Source organism: Daphnia magna, linkage group LG1, assembly GCF_020631705.1.
Source record: "Daphnia magna isolate NIES linkage group LG1, ASM2063170v1.1, whole genome shotgun sequence".
NCBI lineage: Eukaryota > Metazoa > Arthropoda > Branchiopoda > Diplostraca > Daphniidae > Daphnia > Daphnia magna.
The window spans coordinates 5,728,204-5,744,260 of record NC_059182.1 but is presented as its reverse complement, the minus strand read 5'-3'; the positions used below and the strand labels follow the sequence as shown (position 1 = coordinate 5,744,260).

General features: G+C 38.2%; 5 protein-coding genes and 2 long non-coding RNA genes across 8 annotated transcripts; 3 read left to right on the top strand and 4 right to left on the bottom strand.

Moving 5' to 3' along the window:
- Positions 1 to 46: 46 nt before the first annotated feature.
- LOC116924473 lies at positions 47 to 1,322 on the bottom strand. Its single transcript, XM_032930996.2, has 4 exons — positions 1,103 to 1,322; positions 647 to 950; positions 406 to 525; positions 47 to 353 (listed from the first exon to the last, which is right to left on the bottom strand). The coding sequence occupies exons 1-4, from the start codon at positions 1,223 to 1,225 to the stop codon at positions 214 to 216; spliced, it is 687 nt and encodes a 228-aa protein (XP_032786887.2). The 5' UTR covers positions 1,226 to 1,322; the 3' UTR covers positions 47 to 213.
- Positions 1,323 to 1,673: 351 nt separating this feature from the next.
- Positions 1,674 to 5,844, bottom strand: LOC116923868 (probable methyltransferase TARBP1). Its single transcript, XM_032930440.2, has 6 exons — positions 3,896 to 5,844; positions 3,741 to 3,812; positions 2,440 to 3,667; positions 2,242 to 2,378; positions 2,069 to 2,178; positions 1,674 to 1,986 (listed from the first exon to the last, which is right to left on the bottom strand). The coding sequence occupies exons 1-6, from the start codon at positions 5,830 to 5,832 to the stop codon at positions 1,934 to 1,936; spliced, it is 3,537 nt and encodes a 1,178-aa protein (XP_032786331.2). The 5' UTR covers positions 5,833 to 5,844; the 3' UTR covers positions 1,674 to 1,933.
- A 1,037-nt stretch (positions 5,845 to 6,881) lies between these two features.
- Positions 6,882 to 8,776, bottom strand: LOC116924252 (actin-related protein 10). Its single transcript, XM_032930762.2, has 7 exons — positions 8,555 to 8,776; positions 8,331 to 8,483; positions 8,162 to 8,270; positions 7,924 to 8,099; positions 7,462 to 7,810; positions 7,194 to 7,395; positions 6,882 to 7,129 (listed from the first exon to the last, which is right to left on the bottom strand). Exons 1-7 carry the CDS (start codon positions 8,614 to 8,616, stop codon positions 6,996 to 6,998), a joined length of 1,185 nt encoding a protein of 394 aa, XP_032786653.2. The 5' UTR covers positions 8,617 to 8,776; the 3' UTR covers positions 6,882 to 6,995.
- A 48-nt stretch (positions 8,777 to 8,824) lies between these two features.
- Positions 8,825 to 9,480, top strand: LOC123474364. The gene is made up of 3 exons (XR_006649093.1): positions 8,825 to 9,120; positions 9,180 to 9,383; positions 9,449 to 9,480. It is a non-coding gene; the product is annotated as an uncharacterized LOC123474364 (long non-coding RNA).
- Positions 9,481 to 9,521: 41 nt separating this feature from the next.
- On the top strand, positions 9,522 to 10,413 carry LOC116924220 (CCA tRNA nucleotidyltransferase 1, mitochondrial). The gene is made up of 3 exons (XM_045168215.1): positions 9,522 to 9,732; positions 9,795 to 10,165; positions 10,306 to 10,413. The coding sequence occupies exons 1-3, from the start codon at positions 9,522 to 9,524 to the stop codon at positions 10,411 to 10,413; spliced, it is 690 nt and encodes a 229-aa protein (XP_045024150.1).
- A 66-nt stretch (positions 10,414 to 10,479) lies between these two features.
- Positions 10,480 to 14,598, top strand: LOC116924236 (glutamate receptor ionotropic, delta-1). The gene is given in 14 exon segments (XM_045176373.1): positions 10,480 to 10,648; positions 10,710 to 10,865; positions 10,936 to 12,035; positions 12,116 to 12,192; positions 12,386 to 12,439; positions 12,441 to 12,493; positions 12,564 to 12,651; positions 12,735 to 12,893; positions 12,985 to 13,132; positions 13,287 to 13,504; positions 13,562 to 13,690; positions 13,759 to 13,907; positions 13,985 to 14,132; positions 14,134 to 14,598. Coding segments are annotated over 11 exon segments (1,293 nt in total). The 5' UTR covers positions 10,480 to 10,648; positions 10,710 to 10,865; positions 10,936 to 12,035; positions 12,116 to 12,129; the 3' UTR covers positions 14,218 to 14,598.
- On the bottom strand, positions 14,344 to 16,007 carry LOC116924780. Of its 2 annotated transcripts, none has more exons than XR_004395170.2 (3): positions 15,141 to 15,186; positions 14,912 to 15,040; positions 14,344 to 14,815 (listed from the first exon to the last, which is right to left on the bottom strand). It is a non-coding gene; the product is annotated as an uncharacterized LOC116924780 (long non-coding RNA). The 2 variants fall into 2 exon arrangements; XR_004395169.2 differs by lacking the exon at positions 15,141 to 15,186 and adding an exon at positions 15,326 to 16,007 and having other exon boundaries at positions 14,675 to 14,815; positions 14,912 to 15,095.
- Positions 16,008 to 16,057: the final 50 nt, after the last annotated feature.

Genomic DNA, 16,057 nt, shown 5'->3' with positions numbered 1-16,057 from the left:
AAGGATACATTGTTTCATATTTTCATAAAATAAATGAAGTTGTAACTGGATACTGGAAGTCGTTTATAACGGCAATGTGCAACAAAAATAATTATTTCGTACAAATTTTATCTAAGATGAACCTTTCAAAGAGAATATGACTGAAGTGCTTTGGAGCTTAGGAAAACATCAATACTGTTATTATGATGACCTTTAGCGGCAGGAACAAAATTTCTATTTATTTTCTTCATCTGTATCGATATCTGTGTCACCCTCATAATCGTCCATCCTTGATATGCTTGGTCTTTCTTCGGTTTGAGGGGGATTAACGATGCTTTGCCTTTTTGATGGCTCTTCTTTCGTGCTAGCAGTTTCTAAAGTGTTGAACATTAGACCAATGGCAAAAAAATTCATGACTTATAATACCTGATTCTAGCCTCTCCTTTAGATGATTAAACGCAATGCTAAACCGTGTGTATAAGCTCGGTGTTAAGTCTTCCACAATAGTGACATATTTTGTACATCTGTCCATCAACATTGTTGTTTCTAAAATAATAATTAAATCAAAAAAAGAAAAGAAAAAACAATTAAAATACTTTTTTTTTCAAAAGAAACAATGAGTTTTTTGCTAAAATTTTTATCAAATTTACTCTGTACTAATGTATACCTTTGTTAAGCTTTTCAATCAGATTATCCTTTGCAACAAGTTCATCAGACATTTCGGTTAGATTTTTGGCAATGGCTGTCATAAATTCTGGAAGGCTGGTTCTTAGCTCTATCTCTTCTAGATGAATGACAGCAATGTGAAATGATAACTCTTCAGCAGACAACTTCTTTATTGCTAGACTATTGTTGGTAAGGCTTATATGATGGGATACTGGAGATCTTATAGCCTCTTCCAGTTGGGACTTGTAGTCAGTCAGATTTAACTGTAACTGTGCAGCCATTGTTTGGCTCTGTTCCTCTTCTATCTTCAGAAAACATTGAAGCAGATAATACAGCCAGTTAAGTTAGTTTCATAATAATAACTTAAATATAAACAAAAAAATATTAAAAAATTTCAAACGGTTTATGTAAATCGTTAAAAACTTAATACATACTGCCGCTAACCCTACACACATACCCGTCCTTTCCATGTTTTGCAGTTTTCATAGTCAAAGAGTGATACTTCTCCGTAATTTTCTGTCCACGTTAAGCGTAACAGATATGTACTTTTTTCATTGACGTTTACGTTTACAAAAGTCATTATTAAAGATACAGAGATAAAAATTAAATATCATGTAAATCCTTGTGAAGTTGCGAGTCCTGTTTTGTTTTTGATTTTTTTGCAAGGTTGCCATTTATTGTAAATGTTTCCTGTTTAGTCAACTGGAACTGACTCAAGCAGGACTCAAGTAAGATGTAAGCATAGTCATAGAGGGGATCCCCTCTATGACTCTGATGTAAGTATATAAGAAGTAACTTAAGTTGTCAAGATGTCACGGGCTTATGCCGGTGAGCCGATTATGCGGCAAGGATGTTTCCTCAGCCTTAATGCGTAAGTAACAAAGCCCAACTGGGTACAGCAAAGCGGGATTCTCCGACGGAGAACAGTTGTTTTTGTATCCGTTCGCAACCGCCATTCTTACGTAATTCTACCTGATAATTACCAAATGCCTACTAGGGTGCCACCGAACCAAAAATATTGGATTCCATTCAGATGTGAAGGGAGTTCGTTTTTTCTCGGACTCCAATTTATTCTTCCATATCAAATTTAGCATTTTGGTCGGTATTTACACAGGTGTGATGCCACTGTTTTCTCGTTAAAAAGTTGTGATAAGCAACAAGAAAAACAACAATTATGCTATACCAGTTTACGCTCAGCTAAACCTTTCTTGCACCAAGTTAAAAACATGTCAGGGGAGATGTTGTGCCCAATTAGCCTTATTGATTGATTGTAACCCAAATTTCAAATTTAGCGAATGTGGGACAACTCCATTTGTTGGCGCGCATATTCCCAAATGAAGACTATAATTGTAAAAAAGAAAAAAAAGAAAAACACATAAGTATTAAACAAACAAAAAACTAGTTTTTAAAACTTGGTTTTTACTGGCTCCGGTGACATGGACGTTCATTGATCTAATTATTCCTTCTTGTGGCACTTCAACGCAGACGTCGAGGTGTTGAATCAGTTCGACTGGAATGCCTTCTTTTTCGTGACTATTTTTCCACAACAACTAGATTTTAAAGGATTTGATTTAACTTAAAATAAAAGGAGTTTACCCTAGAATAAGGGCAGATTTTTTTGGAAAAGTGAAGTTATTTAAGGGTTTGCTGCTCGCTGTTTGTTCTGCCCCGACAACAGTATATCCTTCCAGTTTTAGTTGTTTTACATATTCCACTAGTTGAAACGGCTTTATCTAAACACAAAAAAGAACAAAAGTTAAGAAAATTGCAATTTTTCTATAAATATGAACATACTTCGAGTACGTTGATCCATTTTTCAGCCGAAACACTGAGGCTTACGAAATCTTTCTCTTCAGTGATCCGCAGGGAGGACAACACAAAATCTCTTACGCCGAGTACTTCACAAGTCCGACACAGTCCTCCTAAATTTGGGACCCGATCAACAAGCGAAGCAATCACAATAAGATCATTTGTGGTAGTCTTCTTCCTGCTGGCAGATACGACAAGGCTGTTGACATCCGGTAGCATTTGCTTCCACGGTGTTATCTTTTTCTGAACATTTCGAACTGCCATTGCTGGACTAACGGAATCATCTTGAGTGAAGGCTGGCGCACCTCCGGCTGCTCTGGCCACCCATTCGGCTGGTTGGCAATCGGCTAGTTGTCCGTTCGTATTGCGACAAGGAATCCAACTTTTAACGCCATCAAACCATTCAGCAGGTAACCACTCTTCGCAGACCAAATGTGAAAGTCTTGGTAAGTGAAAACATAGCGTCTCCAAAGTAAAATTGCTTAAAGGATGGAAAACACTAAAATAGAAATCTTGACTCAATTTTTCTAAATTCCGTTGCGTATTTGGCATGTCAGGGGCATGGCGCAAAATCTGTTGAGTGGTTGAATATCTTTCCAGTAACGAATCGATTTTTGACGATTCGCAGACTTTCCAGATTATTCCAAGAATGACAGTAGCGTAAAGACGGGGCGTAAAATGTTGAGCCATAGCCCACGGAATAACGCGTGGTAGGGCATTTGATGCAAAGGTTGCTAATCTTTCACAATCAGCGAGGCAACGAGTTTCATGTCCTATTATGGACAAAAAGGAGACCATTGAACCGGCCCTCTGTTCTACTGCGTCGTCCATTGTTTTCCAGAAAACCTTTTCTAACTCTGGTGAGTGATAAATGGTTCGCACGACCGCCCACTCTTGCAAAAACCGAACGCTAGGTTGTGGATTGTCATCAACTAGTCCTGAAAGAGCCGCTTCCATAATTTCTGCTGCTTGTTTGTGGCCCAGTGGTAATAAATCCTGTAACATTATCAATGCCAGCCATAGGCGATGCTTTACGCGATGTCCATGTGAGCTGGAAAAATAACGCGTTTTCGTCTCTGACATGGTCTTATCTTCTTTCAGCAAGGCTTCTACTAGACTTTCTACCATGGCCATGTGTTGTTCGTTCAATTTGTTGAGGGAGAGTAGGAAGCGCAAACCTTGGAAGCGGACTTTCCCGTCAGCCATGTCTTCACTATACAAAACAATTGTAATAATGATAAGATTAAGGTTGCCGTAAAAATAGCAATACGAAGCAAACTTCATACCTCCGAAGATGGATATTTGCAGGGCATCGTTCGCCTAGGGAGCGCACAAAGGCACAAGTTTCAAAAAATATCCTGTAAAATGTCACAATAAGCCGAAAATGGATTTTAAAAATAAATAAATAATAAAAAATTAACAATTTTGAAAGGTGATTTACATTTCATCCCGGCGATGAATCAGTCCAAAAGAAATGAGATCAACGATAAACTGGATGGTATAGGAATCGTTTGATGGGAAGGCAGTGGTGGTCCAAATATCAATAATGCGTTCGGCCGAGAAATTGAAAAGTTGCAGAATATTTTCTCCTTGACTTTTTAATTCAGAGAGAAAACCGAAAAGCTGTGGGCGAATTTCAGGTTTTTCCATTAGAGAATTGTTAAAGGCAATTTTGGCAAATTGTTCCATCAGGTCCCAAAAATGGTCCGAACGGCGATATTCAAAGCACACAGTCCAACAGGCTTTAAGGCTTGAGAGGCACAGGTCGGGATTAGATTGACACACTTGGGGCAGAAGATGACCCAGACAGCTAAAGATCGACTTTACAGCTTCAACACCAGCTATATCCATTGCACAAATCGCTTCATTTAACAACTCTTCCGGGTTTAATTTGGGTTCCATGAAGGCTAGACGTTGCTGTATCAGTGTCCATAGCTCAGAGAAGTAATGGGACATAAAAGCGCCCCATGTGACATATTCTAAGGCGGAATCATCACGTTGTGGAGCGCGGCAATGCATTTTTAATGAAATCATTTCATGGATGAATTGGTCCACTAATGGCTGGTTGAATCGGGCGATGAGGTAAAATATAGAAATGCTTTTAAATTTTTCTAAGGCAGAACATCCATCAAGTAATTTACGCGCCATCATCTCTAATTTCTTCCCTGATGCAGCTATCACTCCGATAAGATCGTCCATCTTTGCAATGGATCTCAACACCGACAGGCTTTCACAAATGCTATTGTAATTTGCTGCCGATTCGATTTGGTCGAGGCAGTAATGTATCACCGACTCGGTGAATGGAAATACCAGGCGGACAACCGCAGTGGAATTTGACGAACGAACTTCATCTAACAGCGTAACCATTAATTTCATTCGCTGATTTAGCGTACGCGGATCAGCATACAAGCGAGTTTGGCAGTCTGCAAGAGGCTCCAAACGTATTTGCATTTGTCGCATGCCTTCTAAATCGGTGGTTTCGACATCCAGTAACAAAACGGCGAATCTGGCCACCGCTGTGACATCCACTGAATAGGGAATGCGAACATCACCAGAAGGTTCAAAATGCATGGACAAAAGTTGATCGAGCAACTGCCCGTGCTGAACTGAGGTAAAATTTTCGTTTATCCATGCCTTCAGAGTGGCATAGAGAGGTGTTGTGCGGATGTAGCATTCGTGAGGATTGATAGTTGCTAAAATGAGAGCTATCCATAGTAGATTTTCTTGAGACACGACGGTCATGTTCAATACGAATTCCAAGATCAATCCTTGTATGGCTCCGCGAAGCAGAGGGTGGTGCGTGTGCAGGGCGCTACGAAGAAATTCCAACACGATTTGAAGAGCTTCGCCATCAAGAATTGCGCTTCGTGGAAGAGAGGCGAACGCGTAAACCAAATGGAATAAACCAACCGCGTTCCAAGGAACCAGAGACATTTTCCCTAATAACCGGATAAAAAATCCTTCGCGTTCGATTTCTAATGTTGCACATTTTTGCAAGAATTGTCCCAAATCTATTCCCAACTGGGGAAGCTGACAGGCTTTATCTCGGACGTAAAAGACCATATTATTAAGGCCCATAAGTAAAGCATCGTAAAGCCAATCACTGTGACCTATCCCTGGCCAGGATTCAATGTTTAGTTGACAGAGGTTGTGCAAACCCCACTTGATTACTTGAATGTTTTCGTGGGATAAAAGCCGGTTGTAAATGCATAATATCCAGGAAGAATCGGATTCTTTCTTGACAAGCATACGGTCTTCCAATGACTTCATTCTGGTAAGCACGGGGTTTATGATGTGCATCTGTTTCTCTTCTAAAGTTTCCATAACCAAAATGAAATCATTAAAGAGGTTGACATTTGCGTCCGTTCGCGTCCACATAGCGCTTCAATAAATACTGTGAACGTTTGCGATTCAGAGCTGCTGGGTTGGACAGGCCTCGCTGGATTGCACGATGAAACCATGTTTCTTGTAAGACAGCGTGTTGAATATTTTTGGAAAAAAGAATATCTCCAATACTACATAAGGCAGTGAGGCCAGGATGATTTGAAAGTTTATCCAAACCATCTTCTGATTCAAAAAGTTCCTGAATGGAATTGCACACTGTTTCAAATAAAGATTCATAGTGGATGACAGCGGGCAGCATGAAGGCTAGTGCTTCAACAATGGAATTTTCATTTCTGGATTGAATCATTGCTGGAAAGACTTCTAATAATCTAGTTTGATTTTGAAGCATACCAGTTTTCACAAATGTTGGTAAAGTCAATGATAAAATGGTTGTTGCAGTTTGATAATCTATAGTACATTCATCATGCTGTTGATGTGTGTTTGACTGACGAATAATATTTAACTGCAGGTCTTCAAGAAAAGCCTCAAGCTCATTTTCTAGGTCCACTTTTTCTGCTTTCTCAGATATAATGATAAGAATCTTGCAAATAATTCTAGCTTGAGCAGAATTGTCTTGTTTTTTTAAGTGTGACAAACAAGTATTAACAATATCTTTGGTATTAATCTTGACACTTTTTCCGGCACTGCTCAACAGAAGATGAAGAACCTTCCAGTTGTGAACGGGATCGGCACTTGCTCTCAACTCGCCTAACACTTTTTCTATAGCTTCCTCTAGGCTCTTTTCCCGAACGAAACTGAGAACAAAGGAAATATCTTCACCCATTCTTGGTAAAGAAACACAAAACAAGTAGTGGTAAAAATGCTTATGGCGGACGAATAAATACTCTTTCAAAAAGAACACGGTATTCGCTGTTCTTCAAATTACGTTTTTAACTACACGTTTCTGAAGCAGACGATGCAGCTTTTAAATATCGATGAAGGCGAACAGCCTAATGTCGATAGATATTTCGCTGGCGTCATAAAATTAAGACGCAGCAGCAAATTGTCAATTGTGCGAATTAAATTTAAATGCGAGAGTGGCATTTGATAGTGAACTGGTATCAATATACCTGTATATATTTCAAACCAATAACTGGTATAGCAAATGTAGTTGAATATACTTTTAGTTTGTTGAAACGCTCATTAAAGCGTGGCATTTAACCAGCTCTGCTATCAACTTCTTTTGTATTATCCGCCAAATTGTTCCAATCGGGGACGCGGTTGGTCTGCGTGTACACTTCGCGTGTATAACTACGTGTAGCGATCGCTTCCGTTGCCCCCAATATCGCTCCTATTTAAAATAATGTTTTAGTTGAAAACATCTTATTTCAAAATGATCTAGTTTTAAAAGATACCTCCGAGCCAAGCGGCATAGTTGGATTTAGCTGGTGGCCGATGTACTTTTAACGCTTTAAGAGCTATGCGGCTGGAATATTTGGGGTGTTGTTGCAAATCCCTTATTTCAGCCAGCAAACGAAACTTTAACCCAGGCAACATTGATCCTCCGCCTATTATTACGAGATTTTCGGCAAGCGGGACACGAAAATCAATTGGGGACTGTTTTATGAAAATGAAACTGTTCAAAGTCTCATATGCGACATTTTTTGGTTAAGTATACGTTACTGCGAGTATGCCATCCAAAACCATCGACGCTAGTGATACCATCTCATTATCCGTTTCAAAAAATATTTCGGCTGATTCTTCACGGACAGACCCATCCAAAGTCAGATTATTATTGCCAGACAAGGGATAAAGAATTGTAGGAGGGGGCACAGGTGGTGATGGCCCTTCTTCATCCGTCCGCGCAGCAACAAGTTGACGGGCTCTTGGCAGCGTAGTGACAAAACAGGTGCGCACCACAATATCTTCTAAAACAGCACGAGATAGATTCGGCATAACATCAACCAAATCGACTTTTTGACCATCGTTTCCCTGTACTTTTGCACGGAGCAACAGAAGAGACTCCAACCGACTGTAAAGAAAAACATACTACGTTAGTAGTCCGAATAAATCTGCGATGCTAAACTACAGGGCATGACTTGCGCACGCATAAGTTGATTATTTCAAATTTAAATAAATTATTACCCTTGAATTGCTTTACTTCCAAGAGGTTGAGCTTGCCATGCATGGATTAAAGGTGTTCCTTCACACACTGGTATCATAGTGGTTTCCTCATGTCCAATATCAATCACAAATGCAGTACTAATCCCCAGAGTGTAAAGTGTGACAAGGTGTGATGGTACAAAAAGTACAGATGGTACCTAAATTTTTAAAAATGCTTCTTTTTGAGGTTATGGGATTCAGAAATGGAAGGGTATGATACCTCAAAATGAATGTAAAGGACATTTGCCAGAACTTCTCGAAACTCTGTTGGACATAATAGAGATTCAACAATCACAATTCTTCTTTCTCGGTGATTGACTAACAGATATCTATAAAGAAAAAAGATATTTTAACTTTTTATGATACTATACTATTTCTCGTTACAATACTTGAAGAAAATATGGTGGAGAAACTTGACCAGATTGGAATGAAGTTCTTTTTTGGTGGAATATTCATGAAGGTAAATTCCTTCCCCGTTTTTGGTTCCCTCTAGCTTAGAGGGAATGATCACCCGAGGTTCGTTTTCTCCAACAAAACCACACCTGTCAACAGTAAGTGAATCATAGCATTGGACTGAAAATGCAAAAATCATTACTGAAATACAAAATTTTACTTTGTGTATGCTCTTCCGATCTCTAAGACTACGGCATGACGATCATTATCATGAATAGGCATCCTAATTATGACCTACCGGTTCTGATCAACTAATAAATAAATTTGGAAATACGAATTAACAAAAAAGAAACAAACAAGCATTCATTGAGAACAACTGGTAGTAAAGCGATTCCGATTGATCGAACAAAAAAGTGGACAAAACTAGTTACTATCAGAACGCTAGATGGCGGATTTCGCTTATGCAAATGCCTGCGTCGTCTGCTTAAACCCAAATAATATACCATTCGCCGGGTGCCTAACAAACTTGAAGCTTGATATACCATTCACATGCCCGTATCTTTATTTCTAATTACATTTTAAATGATATAACTCTTACATTAAAAAATGCAATAGGGATCAAAGAAATTGCAAATCATTTCTAGAAATTTCTTATTTTAAGCTACGGTTCTTCCCTGTACGGATACCTTTATGTCTACCGGTAAACTAGTTACCGCATTGTCACTGAGCTTTAAGCGGCTTGGAAAATATGGTGAATTCTTCACAACACATAGGACACTTTTCACAGTAAACGATGTTGTGCTCAGAATTATTTCAATATATTTGATAATTAAGAACTACAACAGGAAAGTTTCAAGCCAAGGAGCACTTTTCAATCCAGGACCTGCCCTCTACCACATTACTATCCCCATCTGCTAAAGCGTCATTTATTCACCATGAAAATAGACACTGAAGATTTCAAGTCAGTCTTTACAAGATGAACTTATACAGCTTAAAACAATTTTTGAGAAGTATAATTATGAAATAAGATTTGCCGGAGGACCAGTAAGGTATAGTCAAAAGTTATCACTTTCTCTTTGCTTGTGCTGTAAAAGTAATTGTCTTCTGTATTTAGGGATCTATTGATGAATATTAAACCTCATGATTTAGATTTTGCAACCACAGCAACTCCTCAGCAAATGAAAGATATGTTTAACTCAGAGAATATCCGTATGATCAACCTTACAGGTGAAAAACATGGAACTATAACAGTACGCATCAACGAAAAAGAAAATTTTGAAATCACTACCTTAAGAATTGATGTAATTAACCATGGGAGACATGCAGTGGTGGAGTTTACTCAGGACTGGGAACTAGATGCAAACAGAAGGGATCTTACTGTGAATTCAATGTTTCTTGGTATTTACATGGCATACTACATATTATTGCTACTCCTTTTATCAATTTTGAATGACAATTAGGTTTTGATGGAACTGTTTATGATTACTGCGGTGGCTGGGATGATTTGCAGGAACGCCGGGTGGCTTTTGTAGGAGATGCACAAACAAGGATTCAGGAAGATTATTTGAGAATTCTGCGCTACTTTAGGTTTTGTGCTAGAATATCTCCTGATCCTAATGTGCATGAGCCTGATACGGAAGAAGCCATACGGGAGAATATAGAAGGTCTTTCTCGCATATCAGGAGAAAGAATCTGGTTAGAATTAAAACAGATTCTAAGCAATCGTCACGCCGGCACTCTTTTAGAAACTATGCTTCGCCTCGGAATAGGCCCTCATATTGGCCTTGGAGATAAACCTAACATGGAAGAGTTTAGGCTTGTTTTAGAACGTGCAAGAAGTAACAATATTCAGTTACAACCCATCTCATTGCTTAGCCTCTTTACTTGATTCGGAAGAAGCCGTAACTTACTAATTTATTTTTATTTGTAGTTTTGACACATCTTTGTTGATAACATCTTAATTTTTTTTAGGCTGTTGCTCTTCATGAAAGGTTAAAGTATCCAAATTTCGACAAAGAACTCTCGTTTTTCATCGTGCATTACCGTGATCTCTTACCTGAGCCTTTGAAACCACCTTAAGGTAATTTCTCAAGTTGTATTTTACTATGAGGCATATAGAATGAGAACCATTTGTTTTGTAGACCGTATCAGATGATAGTGATCGACACGAAACAAAAAATGAAAGATGCCATTTTGAGAGGCGCCGAATTGCTTCGCTATCAAGGACAGTTGGAGCTAGCGAATGAGTTTGAGAAATGGGTTCCTCCAAGGTTTCCTGTTGGTGGAGCTGACCTGAAGAGTGAAGGAGTTCCAAGTAACAAGACAAAATTATTTTTCAATGACTTGCTTCTTTATTCACTAATATGTTGTTTCAGCTGGCAAAGCCATGAATATGGTTATTCAACGGTTACGAAGCAAATGGAAAGAAAGCGACTTCCAAATTAGCCACAAAGATCTAGTTCAATTAATCCCGAACGTGATGGAAGACTTAGGCCTTAAAGTGCAGAAGTAGTACATCTTCAATCTGTATTGTGAGTAAAGTATATAAAGAAGGAATTAAACAGTCTAAGCTGTATATGTTCTATCTTTGTATGTCTCTAGGAAGTTTTAATTGTCTATTTAATTTACTTACAAAGAGTCTTTCTTTTTCCGAGCCAATTTTGGAAAAGATCCCTGAAGACTTTTTAAGCTTACAATTTTGGAAAGCCCAAGGTGACAGTTACTCCGCAATTTATTGTATTCCTATTGGGAAATATTTCGTTAGAAATAATATTCTGAATTTCCTGTTGCAACCTTTTTCGGTTTTGCTTATACTTCTGATATCATTGCACAGGGTTAGCAGAATTTTTCTTTTCAGCCCAAGTAAATAAAATGACATTGCAGAATTGGAATGACGATTGTGAATTTTATGAAAGGCCATCAAAGAAGCTTGTCACAAACAACGATGACTTGGTCAATGGTAAGTACCATCGTCAGGGGGAATATCCCTATTTGTTAGGTTTATTATTATTATAATTAAATTTCTATTAAGTTTTTACTATATTGCCTTAGATTAATATTTTTCTATAGCTATCATAATTCGTCATGGCCATTCTTGTAGTTTGACTTGTTTTACGGTAACCTAGGTAACATTGCATGCCCGGCCAAAGAGATTGTCTTTTATTGTTTTGGTAGACAAAAGGTGAATGACGATATGGTACGAACACAAAAGGGTTGAACAAATTAATTTCCCTGTGTGTGGATCTACATCCACACGTTGCTGGAAACCTAATCTACATAATAATCTGTTCTACCTTCAGTCACTCAAATCTTAGGCACGAAAATGTTGGAGGCATTAGTTTGTGTACTTTCCATTCCAATCACAATGCGGATTGGTATCCAAGGCAACTTGTTGATTAAAATGGAAAGCCTTTATACCCTAAAATTCAGCAAATGACATTTTGCATCCCCTCGGTCAATACGCTTCGCTTTTGTTGTATCATGTGCATTGCAATTCACCCGGGATGCAAGCTCATTTGTAGTGGATGGCGAACACAATGGTAATCTCGGTATAAATAGGGATTTTTCCATTACAAGCAAGAAGGATAAATTTTCTATATGTGACGAGTTTTCAACGCTGAAGACCCCTACTCCGCCGCTTTATAAAACCGACCAGTTGAATAGTTTGGCCAATATAATTCCGAAGGGTCTGACGAAAGACGGTAACAAAGAACGATGGCAAAAAATTTGCCGTTGTTGTCCCTTGCATTTTTGGTTTTTAACGTTTTTTCATTGGCAAAAGTTGGTGAAGTCGAAATGCCACGTCGTCAATTCCGCAACGGTTTACAAGGAAAGGAACTCAGAGTCGTCACGGCACATGTAGGGCAGTATAACATTTTGCGATTTCTAGTTTGTAATAAATTTTCCTTTTAGCAAATCGAAAGCTAAAAAAAAGTTCAGATTTGACTTTGTATTTTTCAAATCAGTCGTCATTTCATTCGTTATCGTTTAACCGTAATACCAATGCTGATTAAGGTGGAGCTAGTCGATTATTAACAAAATCTTTTACCAGTTTCCACCCGTGATTTCCATTTTGAAAAACTTTTCGGGTCATACTATTGGTCACGACGGACTTGTTATACCATCAACTCCTTTACTTATCCCAGAAATTGAAGTTCACGTAAGTAGCCTACTCTTGCCACGTTTAACTCACCACCTACTTGTTTTATACATTATGCATTTTCATCTAGTTACAAGATATTTGCGACTCCTGAAAATACGAACGGAGTCCTGCGCAACGGCACCTGGAATGGCGTAATAGGGACTCTCACAAGAGGTGTACGTACAAAATTATTTATTCATTATCAATATCTTTCACGTTTAGAGTTCAAAATGATTTTTTTTTTCTTTTTCGTTATCAGGAAGCCGATTTTGGCCTGGTACCAGTAGCTATTTCGCTGGAACGGTATCAAGCTATCGAGTTCTGCGGAAGAGTTGGAGGAGACTCTACATGCATACTAGTGAAATATCCCGAGGACAATGTCTCGTTGACTAGTGCGTTTGATGTGTTTTCCTTGGGGGTAAAAATGATATTCCAAATTTTTTAAATGTCTAATTTTCAATTGAAATTATCCTTGTCTATCGTTCGTGGCACACACCTGGAAAATTCAGATATGGATAGGATGGATCATTTCCGGTGTTGTGATCGTTGCCATTTCTGTCGTTTTAAGTTTTCTGGCAAAGCGTTTGTGGATTAAGGATCGTAAAACAAAGGCTGGAACAATCGCTTGGTACTTATACAGCGTCATCGTTTCTCAAGGTTGGTTCGTATTTTAAACTCACCCGAATAATTCGCTATGAACAATAAGAATTAAGATATTTAAAAAATCAACATTTTGTTATCGTAAGTATTTGTTTGTGGGTTCCGCTTGATCTTCAATTTGAACTATTTATTCGTTTGGGTGCTGCGTAAGGGAGCTATTTTCCACAATGCCGATTACCGCAGAGACTACTTCTTGCGACGTGGTGTTTTGTGGCCTTTGTCTTTGTTAATATCTACAATTCTACGTTGACTTCCTACTTGTCGGTAACATTTCAAAGACCGGAGGTCAACAGCTTAAATGATTTAGCAAAAAACCCGGCTTATAAGGCAACCATTTTAGCGGGTTCCATACAAGAAATTGATTTGCAAGTATAAAATGGAATCTTGTATTATTAAAGCATTCTCTATTCAGAATTTTATTTTTAGAGAACAAACGATGAAGCTGAACAAACAGTTGTTGATATGATCCAGAAATGTGGTTCAGATTGTAGAAAATTCACCCTTCAAGAAATGGTCACACCAGTTGCCGAGAAAGAAAACTATATTTCGTTAATGGTAAGCTACTATACTTTAATAGAAAATCCTCCTCAATTTCTAAATCACAAAATTAATTACTATCATAGCCATGCAGTATTGCCTTAGCACACTTGAAAATCTACAACGCAAAGGGAAACAAATGCATTTTAACTTTGGCACATGAAATCAAGTCTTGGAAGCCCATGTTTTATGGAGTCCCGAAATCAAGTCCTTTCATTGAAGAAATTAATCGAGAGTATGGTTCATTCAGTTTATTTATAGGGAATTTTTTAAGTTTTCCCACTCTATGGAGCAATGTTTTTCTCCATACAGATCGCTGTGGTTCATTGATGTCGGACTGCGTGCTTACTGGTACGATAAACACGATAAACAACCGGAGAAATGCAAGCTACAATACAACAGCAAAGGCGTTTCAACCAAGAGATCCAGCAAACGAATTGAATTACGGCAGTTTTATCTGCCCATTCCTCATTCTTTTCATTGGCTACGTTTTGGCTTTTCTCCAATTGTGCCGTGAAAAACTTTTCTATCGTGGCAGTGCTTAGAATCAATTCTTTCGGGTTATCTTACACATTTGATAAGTTCATTGAAGCGCAAAACTACGTGGCCTCGGTAAGCTTTATTTAATTTATTTTTTTTTATTTTTCAATACTGAGACTCATCATAATTAAACTGGACTTGTCAATGTTGAGAATATCACTCTATAGAATAGCAGAGATCAACATTTCCCCTGAACTTAGCGCTTTCTCTTTTGTCAAAAGTGAAGAAAATTGCCCTAACTGTTTCTTGTTTACCTAGTGCTCTCGCCTGTTAGGAAACTTGAGCGTAATAGTAACTGTAAATCATTTTGTTAGCTTTTTGCTGCTTTACGTGTATATGTAAAGGGTATAATTCACGCTGATACAAACGCTGACACCAGAAAGAAATTGTCTACATAGAAATCTAGCAAAACTGTTGGCTGATTTAGCCATGGTAATGTCCATGATGATGATGATGTCCATGGTGGTGATGATGTCCATGATGGTGGTGATGTCCATGGTGGTGATGATGCCCATGGTGGTGGTGGTGGAAACCGCCTGGCGGAAAATAGTGGTAAGGAATCAGTTGCGCAAGTGCGGAAGAAACGATTACTGCTAATAAAACCTGGTAACAAATAAAAGCATTTAGTCAATAGCGCCATTTTAAAAAATAGCATCCCAATTCAAAAACAAGGCAAAATAATATTTTTATAAATCTTACAATAATTACTGCAAGGCGAAGCATTTTCTTTTCTCTTTGCTGTTCCTCTGACGAACGTGGATGAAACAATCGCTTGTCGATGGTTTTTCCTTTGATCAACCAGGGCTTTTTATAGCAACCTCAAGAAACCTTAAAGTCATTGCGAGCATACGCGTAAGTGTTCCAAGGAAACTGGAGACATCTTCTATCAACGCATAAACAATGAGTAAGGTATAAATAAATGTTTTACCGGAAATCCCGTCTTATTTCTCTGACACCATATATAGTAGACCAACTTGTACAGAATGCCCCCCACCCCAAAAAAAAGGCAAATTGGAAATTCCCCCTCACTTTGAGTTGATTTTCTTGTTTGCTAAGATGACGAGTTTTTTTAATAACTAGGTTATTTAAACTAACCAAAAAATACGACGTTACCTAAAACTGTATCCTTTTTATTTTATTATGTCAAGTTTCAATGCCATACAGCAGTAACTGGGTTAACTTTAATTCTTCTTTATTATGACTGTGTTTCAAGCGTGAATTTTCGGAATAACAAACACGCATGTGTCGGTAACACGTGATTCGTTTTTGTGATGGTAACATGTATGTGGTAAATACAAGATCGTATTTCCCCATGATGATCCCGAAATACGCACTGGGGATGGAGTTCGCGATGATGGCGTTATTTGAATTTCACAACAGATCACATAACGCAATAAAATCTTCATTTTCTATTTATTTTGTATAAAACTAAAATACACATAACAAGTTATCGGCGTCTTCGGTTTCCGGGGGATCACAAAAATATCGGCCTATTTTCTACTGTTTACAACGTCAAAGTTCTTGATTCATAGGCTCAACAACCTTTTACAACACAGCAAAGCTGGGCCCATTTCAGTTGACAACAAAATAAACATTGATGATAACTCGTCCAATGCGCAGTTGATGGAAGGACGTAGGCGACGTCTTCCGCGATTGCGGTCGATATCACTAGTCGTATGGTTCTAATTGAATCTGTTTGTTTGTTATCTACTATATAAAAACAACACAAACTGGAATTGTCGCCAATCTTTCTGTGTTGTATGAAATCCAATCAGTTTCAGCGAGCGAAGTGGATCAGTTACCATTGGAATATAAATGTGAAGCAATCGTTGAATCTTTGGACGA

What these genes read in the sequence shown, in the direction of transcription:
- LOC116923868 (XM_032930440.2), bottom strand. Translation starts at nt 5,832, where the DNA reads ATGTGGACGCGAACGGACGCAAATGTCAACCTCTTTAATGATTTCATT. An exon ending in ATTCATCGCCGGGATGAAAT is followed by an intron (nt 3,813 to 3,895) that starts GTAAATCACCTT and finishes GACATTTTACAG; the next exon opens with GATATTTTTTGAAACTTGTG. An exon ending in AAATCTGCCCTTATTCTAGG is followed by an intron (nt 2,179 to 2,241) that starts GTAAACTCCTTT and finishes GTGGAAAAATAG; the next exon opens with TCACGAAAAAGAAGGCATTC.
- LOC116924473 (XM_032930996.2), bottom strand. Translation starts at nt 1,225, where the DNA reads ATGACTTTTGTAAACGTAAACGTCAATGAAAAAAGTACATATCTGTTA. An exon ending in GCAAAACATGGAAAGGACGG is followed by an intron (nt 951 to 1,102) that starts GTATGTGTGTAG and finishes TGTTTTCTGAAG; the next exon opens with ATAGAAGAGGAACAGAGCCA. An exon ending in AAAGGAGAGGCTAGAATCAG is followed by an intron (nt 354 to 405) that starts GTATTATAAGTC and finishes TCAACACTTTAG; the next exon opens with AAACTGCTAGCACGAAAGAA.
- LOC116924220 (XM_045168215.1), top strand. Translation starts at nt 9,522, where the DNA reads ATGTTTAACTCAGAGAATATCCGTATGATCAACCTTACAGGTGAAAAA. An exon ending in TGTGAATTCAATGTTTCTTG is followed by an intron (nt 9,733 to 9,794) that starts GTATTTACATGG and finishes AATGACAATTAG; the next exon opens with GTTTTGATGGAACTGTTTAT. An exon ending in TTAGGCTTGTTTTAGAACGT is followed by an intron (nt 10,166 to 10,305) that starts GCAAGAAGTAAC and finishes AATTTTTTTTAG; the next exon opens with GCTGTTGCTCTTCATGAAAG.
- LOC116924252 (XM_032930762.2), bottom strand. Translation starts at nt 8,616, where the DNA reads ATGCCTATTCATGATAATGATCGTCATGCCGTAGTCTTAGAGATCGGA. An exon ending in CTCCACCATATTTTCTTCAA is followed by an intron (nt 8,271 to 8,330) that starts GTATTGTAACGA and finishes TTTTCTTTATAG; the next exon opens with ATATCTGTTAGTCAATCACC. An exon ending in GGAAGTAAAGCAATTCAAGG is followed by an intron (nt 7,811 to 7,923) that starts GTAATAATTTAT and finishes TTTTCTTTACAG; the next exon opens with TCGGTTGGAGTCTCTTCTGT.